Here is a 12,129-nt window from a genome sequence, read left to right on the forward strand (position 1 = left end):
GCCAGGGTCAGTGGTAGTTGTGTATGAGCAGAGGACTTGGGGAAAGGGTCCAGAGTCAGGAGGGAGTCTTGAGGAGTCTTAGGGATGCTATAGTTCCTTCACCTGCAGTAGCCCAGGGCTGCGGGGATGGTACAGAGGCCGTGTTTCCACATGCTCAGGTACCAGCTGGATCCCAAGGCCTGGCATCTCCTGCCAACGCCTCAACACGTGCAATGCTTGGGCCTCTTCAGAAGCCTCACTTGTCACCTTGGGTTTCCTGTCATCTGAAACAAGGGGGTATGGGCTTGGCTTCACAGCACCCCCTCCCCCTCCCCTGCCCCGCCCTCCTCAGTAGCTCTCCACTGAGACTGGCACTGTACTAGATGAAGCCTGTGGCCTGTGCGGGGCATGATGATTCACACCTTTAATCCCAGCAGAGGCAGGAGGATCTCTGTGAGTTTAAGGACAACTTAGTCTACAAAGTAAGTTCCAGGACAGCCAGGGCTCCATAGAGACCTCCTCAACAGCTGCCCTCCAGAAAAACAAAACAAAACTAAACTAAAAAGCAACAGCAAAACCCAAAACCCCGTGGCCTGGGAGAGCAAGCCTATCATGTACAAAAAGTGGGGGATGGGGTTGGGGTGGCAGGGGTGCTGCTGTAACTACTGACTGAAGACTGTGGAAGAGCCAGCCATCACCTTTGATCAAGCCCTGTTCAGCCACGTGAAGTGTGAATTCCATAGCCACAGACTGTATAGATCTGATCCTGTGCTCCGGGAGGTCTACCTGAGCTCATTTTCTCCCAACATCCAGGAATCTTGTCCTAACTCAGCCAAACTCACAAAAAACCCTGTGCCTGCTGCGGTCAGTGGGCTCTGCTGGGCACAGGAGCCTGACCCCTGGTGCATCCTGTGCCTTGGTCTACCTTCCTCCTACCCACTGTGGCCTGTCCAACAGACAGGGTGTGGTACCTGGAGGCGGGGCCTCAGATGGTGTCAGAAAGACTCTGCTGCCCACTTTGACAGCTCCGGCTCGGTATTCAGGGACAGGAAGGCCACAGCGCTGGCACAGTCCAGCCAGGATCTGTGAAGGCCGGAATGCATCTCGCCAGGCATTGTACCCATTCCTGCGGGCAGAAGGGAACAGCTAGGGCTGTGTGTGAGCACAGTGGGACACAAAGGCAAGAGGAGGAACCGAGGTCAAAGAGGTCGAATGACTTAGTACCAAAACCCCAGTACCCCAAATCCCAGTACCCAAGCTCAGGTCTTGGATACCAGATGTCTAGGATGTCTCGCTAGTGGGTGGGAGAAGCTCCCCTTTTGGAAACAGCAATGGTCCTGTGAGGACTGGGAGAGAGATCTGTTTGGAGCTGCATCAAAGGGCTTGTGGCTACCCATGAGGCCCTGAATTCAAATCCCCAGAGCCCACACAAAGGTCAGCAGTGCAAGTGTGTGTAATCCTGCACTCCTGTGGGAGATGGAGGTGGAGACAGGAGACTGGAAGCTTACGAGCAAGGTAGCCTGGCACACAACAGTAAGGAGGCCCTGCCTCGGACAAGATGAAGGAGAAAACCAGCACCCAAGTTTTTAAGTGGGGATGTGAGCTTCGCAGGTGTTTGTTTTGGGAATGGCTTCTTAGGGCCCTGTCGGACTGACTCACACATCATACTGGGAGGCCAGCCCACAGTTGGCTCTGTGGTGGCTATAGAATCTGTTTTCCAGGTCAATGTGGGTCTCCCCGATGAGGTCATCTGAACCCACGAGGTCATGGTCGAATACGGCCACAGTCAGCTCTGGCTGGGCTGGGAGGGAGACGCTCAGCTCCAGGACCCTGGGCAGGAAGGGAAATTGACTAACCACAGCTCCATGCCCTCAGAGGAGACCTGGGTGGCAGTGTCCAGCCCTCGTCACAGCCGCCTAGGCAAGAAGCTGTGGAGCCGGAGACGCCCCCATTCCCAAGCCCAGAGCCCAGCCTCACTCTCCAAAGATGGGGTTGAGTTGCTTGGGGATGTAGCGTTCCTTAGTGTCCCGCTGCTCCTTGCCAGCGCTAACCACCACATAGGGGTCTGCCTTGCCATTGGGGTCTGCAGGAGCCAGGTTGGTAGCCTAGGGAGTAGAAGCCAAATCCAGTGGAGTCAGAAGGTCTAGCATCCTGGAAGCCCAGGCCCTTGTTGGACCTAATGTCAGGATTTTATGAGATGCTGGAAGTCAAACACAGGCCCTCCTCCTCGCTAGCCAACTGCCACATCACAGCCCCTGGCTCTTCTTCATCAAATTGTAAGAAATAAATCCTTACAGCCTGTTCATGTAGAAGGTTTAAAACCCATCGGAGAATGGCAAGTAAGCTAGAGACAAGAGGCCGGTCTCCAGCAGTTGGTGCCTAGCTCATGTTAACAATTCAGCCTAAGGTTGAAAAGGTAGAAAAATCTACTGTGTGACTCAGCCATAGGATGAGCCCATAGGAGGAGATTAGGGGAGGGGACAATACTAGACACCAGGAAGATCTGTCCTATCTCAAGAATTCACCTGGAGGGCTAGGGGTGGGAAATATGACTAGGGATATAAAACTCACTATTTTGTACCAAACTGGCATCCCCATCACATTTGCCTTTTGTCTAGGTTGACATCTGGCTTCTAAACTGAAAATGAATCTGTCTTGCTTTTGCTACAGAGTCTCCAGGACTTTTATTATGAAACCACAATCAGTGTTTCTCACATACACAAAGACTACACTACCCACAGTCCTTTGTACTTTCCTATTTTACCTTATGCCAGCTTCTGGAAACTACTTGGTTTAAGGACACAGATATCTTTCTCACTCATTTTAAACAGTTATATAATACTCTACTAACCCATTTTTATATGCCTGGGCAGTTGTTTTTATACTGACTTTTCAGTTTTAGAAATATGTGGGTTATTTTTTTTTTCCAAACTGTTCAGGCAGCCTTTTTTCAGGACTGGAGTTTGAACCCAGGGCTTCCTGCTTAGTAGGCAAATGTTCCACCACCCAGCTACGTCGTCAACTACCCGCTTTTAAGTCTTTCTGTGTGTGTGTGTGTGTGTGTGTGTGTGTGTGTGTGTGTGTGTGTATGTGTGTGTGTGTGCATGTGTGCGTGTGTGCATTTGTGCATGTGTGCATGTGGGGGTGTATGGGTGTGCATGTGTGTGTGTGTGTGCGTGTGTGCATGTGCTTGTGTATGCATGTGTGCATGCATGTGTATGTGTATATGCGTGTCTGTGTGTGTGTGTGTGGGCATGTGTGTGTGTGTGCATTTGGGTGTGTGTGGGTGTGCATGTATATGTGTGTGTTCATGTGCCTGTGTATGCATGTGTGCATGCATGTGTATGTGTATATGTGTGTGTGTGTGTGCATTTGGGTGTGTGTGGGTGTGCATGTGTATGTGTGTGTTCATGTGCCTGTGTATGCATGTGTGCATGCATGTGTATGTGTATATGTGTGTGTGTGTGTGTGTGTGTGCATTTGGGTGTGTGTGGGTGTGCATGTGTGTGTGTGTGTGCATGTGCCTGTGTATGCATGTGTGCATGCATGTGTATGTGTATATGCCTGTGTGTGTGTGTGTGTGTGCGTGTGTGCATGTGCCTGTGTATGCATGCATGCATGCATGTGTATGTGTATGTGTATATGCGTGTGTGTGTGTGTGTGTGTGTGTGAGTGTGTGTGTGGTGTGTGCTGGCCTGGAAGTTGACAGTGAAGTTCAGCTGGCTGCTCAGGCACCCGCCTCAGCGCTGAGGTTACGAGTGTAAAGCCTCACACTTGGGTTTTGTTTTTTTCCCCCCAGTAGTGAGTTACAGAATTGAACTTGGATTGATTCTCATGCCGATACAGCAAACCCTTTACAACCCCACCATCTTTTCAAGTCACTTCTGACAGCGGAGCTATCTCTGCTTACAAAACCCATGTAAGCTGTTATTTCTCACCTAATGACTGACAGTTCTAACATCCAGAGCAGTGAGTTGTCTGTTATCCTTGCTGTGCAGGGCTTTGGTCGTTTCTCCTGATACTATTTTCTTATATATTCTTATATATTCTTATTTTCTTATTATATTCTATAATTTTGTGCTGTGAGCCCACGTTTGTTTTTAATCCTATGGAAACTTTGAGGCTGGGTTCATGGTCACTTTGAATGAATTTTGGTTTTGTTTGCTGGTTTGTAATCCTTGGTTTTAGGAGGCAGGGTCTCTGGTGGAGCAGGCTAGCCTATAGTTTAGCATGTAGCTGAGGCTGGCCTTGAGTTTGTGATTCTCTTGCCTCTCCTGCTGCAGTTCTGGGATTGTAGACACGAGTGGGCACAACTCGCTTGTTTGGCTGTTTTGATTGTTTGCTTGCTTATTTGGTTTCGGTTAGTTGGCTTCTTTGGTTTGCTGAGGGTTTTTGTTTGATTTTCATTTTATTTTTTATGTGTGTGGGTATATTTTAAATTTTTATTATTTTATTTATATGAGTAGAGTATAACTGTCTTCAGACACACTAGAAGAGGGCATCAGATCCCATTACAGATGGTTGGGAGCCACCGTGTGGTTGCTGGGATTTGAACTCAGGACCTCTAGAATAGCAGTCAGTGTTCTTAACCACTGAGCCATCTCTCCAGCCCCATGTGTGGGTATTTTGCCTTCATGTATGTCTATTTACCCACCAGGTGAATGCCTGAGACAGTAGCCAGAAGAAAGCATCAGATGCCCTGGTCCTGGAGTTACAGATGTTAGTGAGCTGCCTCGTGGGCACTGGGAATCAGCCAGGTCCTTTGGAGGAGCAGCCAGTGCTCTTAACTGCTGAGCTGCCTTGCAGGCCCTAGTTTGGTATTTTGATTCTCTTGCTTCCACAGATTCCATGGTCAACATGGCTATGCCTAGTTATGGTTTGGGTTTGGGTTTGGGGATTTGGGGGGGTTGGACTGGGTTGGGTTGGTTTTTGGTCTCACTATGTAGCTCAGGTTGGCCTGGAATTCACAGTAATCCTCCTGTCTCGGCCTCCTGGGAGCTGGGATTACAGATATGATCCTATGATTGTTGTTTCCTCTGCCATGGCCTTGAACACGCCTTGGAAGTGTTCTGAGCCAAACCTCAGCTCTTGGTTTTGAGTTTTTTGGTTTAAACAGAAAATATAAATCCTAGTCTTTTTTTTTTTTTTTTTTTTTTTTTTTTGGTTTTTCAAGACTGGGTTTCTCTGTGTAGCCCTGGCTGTCCTGGACCTCACTTTGTAGACCAGGCTGGCCTCGAACTCAGAAATCCGCCTGCCTCTGCCTCCCAAGTGCTGGGATTAAAGACGTGCGCCACGCCACCATGCCCAGCAAATCCTAGTCTTAAATCAGTGTGGGACCTTGCTAAACGCACATCCCCCAGAAAGACAGTTGCCCTGAAACAGACTCCTTTCCCATTGGCAAGCCACCTGCTGGCCTGCTTTTCTCGGAGGTTCTTGTTTCCAGCCCCTTCCCTTGCTCAGGCTCTAAGACCCACAAGGTCAAAGTTCAGATGAGGACAAACCCTTTGGAGACAGCCTGAGCTCCAGGGCTCACCTGGAAAAACTACCGCTGCCTCCTCCCTCAGGGAAAGGAAAGTTTTCTTTCTTTAGAGCTTCGTATTCATTAAAAAAGAATTTTGTCTAGCATGTCTAAATGTCCTACAAAGTAATTTATCTCAGATCACCCTGTCTGCCCTGTTGCTAAAAGGGACAGGAAGAATGAGTTCTATGCTCAGCAGTTCCCTAGGAGGGTCAGGTGGTGACAGAGTGTCTCTTCCCATGATGTCTTAGATCCTTAGGTCAGGGTGAAGCATGGTGTCTGCTCTGGTGTCTGAAACAGGAGAGTGGGAACATAGCAACCAGCAGAGCAACCTGCTCCTTCCCTCTTGCTCCCCAAGATTCCTTTAAGGGAATTCCGGGGCCCCACTAGGCCTGCATGACAGACATAGCAATGGGAGGAACTACAGGGTGTTCTGGAACCGGGGAGCTGACACTATAGTCTTCAGCTTCCCGAACCCAAGACCAGAATGTAAATAAGTCCTGATGCCAGCAAGCATTGTGAGGGATGGGAAGTCTAAGCACACCCAGGATTTCTATCCAACCCCTGAAGGAATGAGCCTCTGTGATCTCTGAGGACCTTTGAGAGCCTTTGTTCTGTAGACTTCACAATATTGTCTCTGCGCCATGAGGATGAACCAACCACTACTCACCTTCACTATATACACTCTGACTAGAAGCTTGATGGGCCGGTTCTGGGGGACCCCCCTGGAGATCTGAGGCTCAGAGAAGGATTTAGCCTCTGACTCGGGGTAAATTAGGAAGGAGCCCTGAGGTGGGGGGGAGACAGAAGAAGGCTTGGTAAGAAAGGTTAAGTTTTTTTAAAAAATCAATTACATTAGATTTATTTATTTTGTTTTATGTGTGTTTTCCCTGCAGGTATGTCTGTGTTTACGTGTGAGTGTGGTCCCACAGGTCAGAGGAGGGTGTCAGGTCCCCTGGAATTGGACTTAAGGTTGGTTGTGAACCACACTATGGTACTGAGAATGGAACCTATGTCCTCTGCAAGAGCAGCCAGTTTAGCCTCTGAGCCATCTCTCTAGCCTGTAAGAAAGCTTTTCTAGTCTTTTTCCATGCCCTTTTCTTCTCACACGTATACCTTGAACTTGCCCACAAAGTGTCCGGATGCTCCCTCTCCCTCTCCATCCTGGCCGCCTTGTCCTCTGTACAGGGGGAACACACTCAGCCAGTCTTCAAAGTGGCTAAACTCGTCCTCCAGGGAGCTGTTGTAGATCTGAAAGGCAAAGGGCTTTGGTGACAACTCTATACCCCGAATCCCAGGGACTCCCTTCTCCCCAGCACCCCGTCACCTTCAGGGTAGCGATTGCTTTCTTCCGAGGTACAGAGACTTTGCTATCAGTCTCCCCCTGCTCCTGGGCCTCCCTGTCCCCAGAAATGAGATGGGTTCCATCTGGAAACAGCAAAAATGGCCCAGGTAAGAACTATGGGGGTGGGGTGGGTGGACAAAAGGAACAGGAGTGAAGAGCAGGGACTCTCACCTGCATCTCCAGCCTCGTCCATCTCATCATCGGAGCTGGGCTGAAATCAAAGGCAGGTCAGGGATCCCTCCTGGCCACTCCCCTCCCTGCGTGGCCCACCACCTTCCCCACCTACACAGCCACTTCCTTTTCAGAAGTTGCCTTTATTGTCTGGTCCTGTGACCTTGGTCACTGCCACCCACATATGGTCACTGAGTCCTTGACGTGAGATTAGTCTGCACAGAAAGGTGCTGTGATGTGGAACACACACCAGACTTAACGCTGAGAATGCAAAATAGCTCATTATTGTTATGATAATTACTACTTGAAATTATGAGACATATATATATGTGTGTGTGTGTGTGTGTGTGTGTGTGTGTGTGTATGTAAAACATTACTAAAATTAACCTCATTTGTCCTCTTTTACTTTTTTGTTTGTTTTTCAAGATAGGGTTTTCTTTGTAATAGCCCTGGCTGTCCTGGAACTTGCTTTGTAGACCAGGCTGGCCTCAAACTCACAGACACCCACCTGCCTCTGCCTCCCAAGTATTGGGATTTAACAGTATACCCTACCACACCTGGCTCCCTTTTATTTTTTAAATTAAAATTAAAAATAAAAAAAAAGATCCATGTAGTGGTGGCACATGCCTTTTATCCCAGCATTTGGAAGGCAGAGGTACACAAATCTCTGAATTCGAGGCTAGCCTGGTCTACAGGTTGTGTATCCCTACCTGGCCTATAACTGGTTATGTAGACCATGCTGGCCTCAAACTCACAGGGATGGAGGGCTGGGTTTAATGGGTTTGTGTTCTATTTTTATTAGACAACAGAGTGGTAGCCAACAGAAATACTGATATCCGACCACTAAAACTGAGCTGAGGAGAAGGAAAATCACTGCGATCAAGAGTGATTCTTGGGCTGGTGAGATGGCTCAGTGGGTAAGAGCACCCGACTGCTCTTCCAAAGGTCCAGAGTTCAAATCCCAGCAACCACATGGTGGCTCACAACCATCTATAATGAGACCTGACTCCCTCTTCTGGAGTGTCTGAAGACAGCTACAGTGTACTTACATATAATGAATAAATAAATCTTAAAAAAAAAAAAAAGAGTGATTCTTGAACACACAGGGGTCTGTTGCCTGAGACCTCTCCTTGCCTTTCATCCCCCAGTTCCGGCCCTGGGTCCCGCTCTTCCTACCTGCCCCTGGAATTCCTGCAGGGAGGCATAGTACTTGGACCACCAGTCCATCTCTTCTGGATCTGGGATGTCTTCCTCTAGCTCAGGGCCTTGACCCAGGAGCCCTAAGGTGAGCTTCTTTAGAGGCGCCTGAGGCAGAGAGGACCTGGTGATTCTCAGCCAGTACCACCACAAGCCCTGACATCCCTGTCCGGCTTATGGAACACCCCCGTCACCTTCAGAAGCTGTCTGGATGTTCCTGCTTCAGGCAGAGACTTCTCTCCTGGGAGTAGGAAGTGATGCCATGAGTTTAGGCCAGTAGAAAGCAGACTCCGGACCCCATAAGACGGTCCACTGGAGCCGTCTCTACCAAGATCCAGAGGGGCTTCTATCTGCTGTCCCCTGCGGAGAACACTCCTGACCTTGAGGCCCATGTGGCACCAGGTCCCTTGTCTCCTCCTCTGTTTCTTCCTCCTCTTGGGGATCCTCATGACCCTGGAGTATGAATCTAAGCATGTGGGGAACAATATGGGAACCCACAAGAACGGTCCGGCCAAAGGCCCGGCGTTCAATCACCAAGATGCTCAGCGGGGGCTGCAGATATGGCTGTTCTGGCAGGTCCTAGAAACAGGAAACAGGAAGTGAGTCCAAGCCCTGGGGAAGGAAGAAAGGAGGACAGAGCAGGTAGGTGGAGAAACAAGTCAGTCTGTGCCCATATCTGCCACACTGTCAGCCCCTAACGTCATCACAGCCTCTGTCTCTGCCCAGGTAAAGAAGGGACACAGCCTCGACTAATAGACTGTCCTAAATATGGTGACATGACCGAGGCAAAGGGACTTTGGCACCTACAAAGTGCCCCCAGGAGCACAGGTTAGTGTTGCTCTTAGGCATAAGACAATGCTCACCTTGCAAATATAGAGTCCAAACCATAAACTATTATGGACTTTAGCCAGGAGATTCCCTAGCTATCCCTGGTACCTAAGAGGGAGAGATCAATGATTGCACTTGATCACTGGCTTCATTTATCCTGTCCAAAGAGGAGAAGAAATAGAGCTATGCTGGGGAAAACCATATACCTTTCCCCGGAATTCAATTATCAGTTTTTAAAAAGTTTTTAATAAGATGCTTTGTAGCCAGGCAGCTGCGGCATGTCTTTAATTTCAGCACTCAGGAGTCAGAAGCAGGTGGCTCTGTGAGTTCGAGGCCAGCCTGGTTGATGGAGCAAGTTTCTGGACAGCCAAAACTATGTAGAGAAACCCTGTCTCCAAAAAACCAAAACCAAAACAAAAATGCAACGTAGCCCTGGCTGGCCTGGAAGTTGCTATATAGACAAGGACAGCTTCAGAGTTGCCAATTCTCCTGTTGCTGTCTTCTAAGTTCTGGGGTTACAGAAGTATACCACCATGTCCTGGAAGTGAGAATCATAGCTGGGCATGGTGGTGAATAACTTTATTCCCAGCTTGGGAGGCAGAGGCAGGTGATCTCTGGATCCCTGTGAGTTTGAGGCTAGCCTGGTCTACATCGTGATTCCAGGACAGTGAGAGTTATATAGTGAGACTCTGTCAAAAAAAATGAGTAATAATCTGAAATAAATTGTGAAAAATCAGCATTCATATTTGTGACATTTTGTCAATTGGATACAACCCAGAGTTGCCAGGGAAGAGAGTCTCAGGGAGGGATGGTCTGTATCAAGTTGTGGGAGGGGTTTTCCCAATTGTGTTCCTTGTAAATTGGGAAGACCCAGATTGCCCTGGAAGGCACCATCCCCTAGGCAGGGCATCCTGGACTGTGTAAGTGTGTAAGTATATTTGTATATGTGTATAAAGGACTGTGCTGGTATAGAGAAGATGCTGAGCTCAAGTAGGCATGGATGGGTGGATTCCCTCTCTTGACCGTGGATGTGATTTGACAAGCGCTCTCAGGTTCCTTTCACTGTGACTTCCCTGAAACCCCCAGGCCTTGAACTCATGGAGAACCACATGCCTTGGCCTCAGAAGTGCTGGGATTAAACACATACACCACCACACCCTGAAAGATGAAAGTCTTTAGGGTCAAAGGCATACACAGGCTGAAGTCTGAGGCTGTGGCTTTGTTGTCAATTGATTGCATAGCATAGCATGTTTGAGACCCTGAGCTCAACACTCAGTATCACAAAAATAAATAACAAATCAAAAAGACATACATACATTGGAAGAACTGGGAGATAATCAAGCAAACAGTGATTGAAAGACAGAGAAGTTATACCATCAGTTAAAATAGACTGAGAAACAAACAAAAAATTACTGGAGACACAGAGGGTCATTCTACAGTGGTAAAGGGGCTGATTCATCAAAAAGCTAAAACGCCTGTAAATAGACATGCACCTAACAACAGAGTTTAAAATACAGAAGGATAAGAAGTGATGGGTGAGGATTGGGGGAGCCGTGTGTTACAGCGCACGTCTAGCACGTGTGATTCTCAGGGACCAATCAATACTCAACTCTGAAAAGAGAAGTGACAGAGCTGGAGAGACGGGAATAACAGCTAACAAATATTGATAATGGATAGAACTGGCTAGAAAACAATGAAGAGGGTTTCAAGAGGCGTGAGAAACACCAGGGAGCACAGCTGATCTGTCTACAGACCATCAAGCTCAACAAGAGAGATTTCAGGCACATGATGGGAAAAGGGTGTGTGCTGCCCGATTTGAGCCTTGGAATGAAAGGAAAGGTCTCGCTATGGTCTGAATGTATCTGTTCCCTAAACACAGCCCTTGGGGAGAATAAGATTACTGTATTAAATTAGCCTCCTTGATACCAAGATGTGGTGGCACACACCTAATAGTCCAGAAACATAGAACACCCAAGATACAATTTGCAAAACACAAGAAAATCAAGAAGAAGGAAGACCAATGGGTAAATACTTCATTCCTCCTTAGAATAGGGAACAAAATACCCATGAAAGGAGTTACAGAGACAAAGTTTGGAGCTAAGACAAAAGGATGGACTATCCAGAGACTACCCTACCCGGGGATCCATCCTATAATCAGCCACCAAACCCAGACACTATTGCATATGCCAGAAAGATTTTGCTGAAGGGACCCTGATATAGCTGTCTCGTATGAGGCTATGCCAGTGCCTGGCAAATACAGAAGTGGATGCTCATAGTCATCTATAAGATGGAACACAGGGCCCCCAATGGAGAAGCTAGAGAAAGTACCCAAGGAGCTGAAGGGGTCTGCAGCCCTATAGGTGGAACAACAATATGAACTAACCAGTACCCCCCAGAGCTCATGTGTCTCTAGCTGCATATGTAGCAGAAGATGGCCTAGTCGGCCATCACTGGGAAGAGGGGCCCCTTGGTATTGCAAACTTTATATGCCCTAGTACAGGGAAATGCCAGGGCCAAGAAGCGGGAGTGGGTGGGTAGGGGGGCAGGGCGGAGGGAGGGTATAGAGAACTTTCGGGATAGCATTTGAAATGAATATAAAGAAAATATCTAATAATAAAGAAAGAAAGAAAAGAAAAGAAAAAGAACACAGCCATGTTAATTTCTACATGGTCTCTTGCTGTTTTCATCTACAAGTAGCAAAGTTGAAGGCTGCAGATGAAAGCCTAAAATATTTAGTGTTTGGCCTTTGATGGGGTGCTGCTCCTGAATCACCCTAACGGAGTCAGCTCCATTCACTGCCTCTGCCTCCTTGCTCCTCTGCCCTACAGGCTGTGTCCTGGCATGTTCTCACCACTGTCACACACGGGACACGCCCTGTGCCCACTCTCACCACTGTCACATGCCGGACAAGCTCTGTGAAGTTGGGGTTCTCACGGTAGTTGGGCAGAACTTCCGACTCCACACGCCTCCCAGCCACTTCCAGAACAACCTGAGGCTTTTCTATCTCAAACAGATGTACACGGCCCAATCCTCTCAGACCCCAGAACAGCACCTAGGGTCAGGAAGAGGGAGAGTCGAGGGCTATGGCTGA

General features: G+C 48.3%; 1 protein-coding gene across 5 annotated transcripts in view; it reads right to left on the bottom strand.

Annotated features, from left to right (window-relative positions):
* Window positions 1–12,129, bottom strand: part of Fer1l4 (fer-1-like 4 (C. elegans)) — a 33,881-nt gene that overhangs the window by 3,856 nt on the left and 17,896 nt on the right. For 4 of the 5 annotated variants that reach the window (XM_006500307.1, XM_006500309.4, NM_001136556.2 and 1 more), the window contains 12 exons: window positions 11,929–12,090; window positions 8,591–8,789; window positions 8,405–8,451; window positions 8,190–8,318; window positions 7,014–7,053; window positions 6,825–6,925; window positions 6,614–6,748; window positions 6,168–6,284; window positions 1,957–2,084; window positions 1,639–1,809; window positions 951–1,105; window positions 103–263 (listed from right to left, as the gene is read on the bottom strand). In XM_006500307.1, the coding sequence (XP_006500370.1) occupies window positions 103–263; window positions 951–1,105; window positions 1,639–1,809; window positions 1,957–2,084; window positions 6,168–6,284; window positions 6,614–6,748; window positions 6,825–6,925; window positions 7,014–7,053; window positions 8,190–8,318; window positions 8,405–8,451; window positions 8,591–8,789; window positions 11,929–12,090 (1,545 nt within the window). Of the gene's footprint in view, window positions 1–102; window positions 264–950; window positions 1,106–1,638; window positions 1,810–1,956; window positions 2,085–6,167; window positions 6,285–6,613; window positions 6,749–6,824; window positions 6,926–7,013; window positions 7,054–8,189; window positions 8,319–8,404; window positions 8,452–8,590; window positions 8,790–11,928; window positions 12,091–12,129 lie in introns of those variants that run through there. The other variant, XR_003953731.1, reaches the window with a different exon arrangement.

The sequence above is a fragment of the Mus musculus genome, chromosome 2 (genome assembly GCF_000001635.26).
Source record: "Mus musculus strain C57BL/6J chromosome 2, GRCm38.p6 C57BL/6J".
Lineage (NCBI taxonomy): Eukaryota > Metazoa > Chordata > Mammalia > Rodentia > Muridae > Mus > Mus musculus.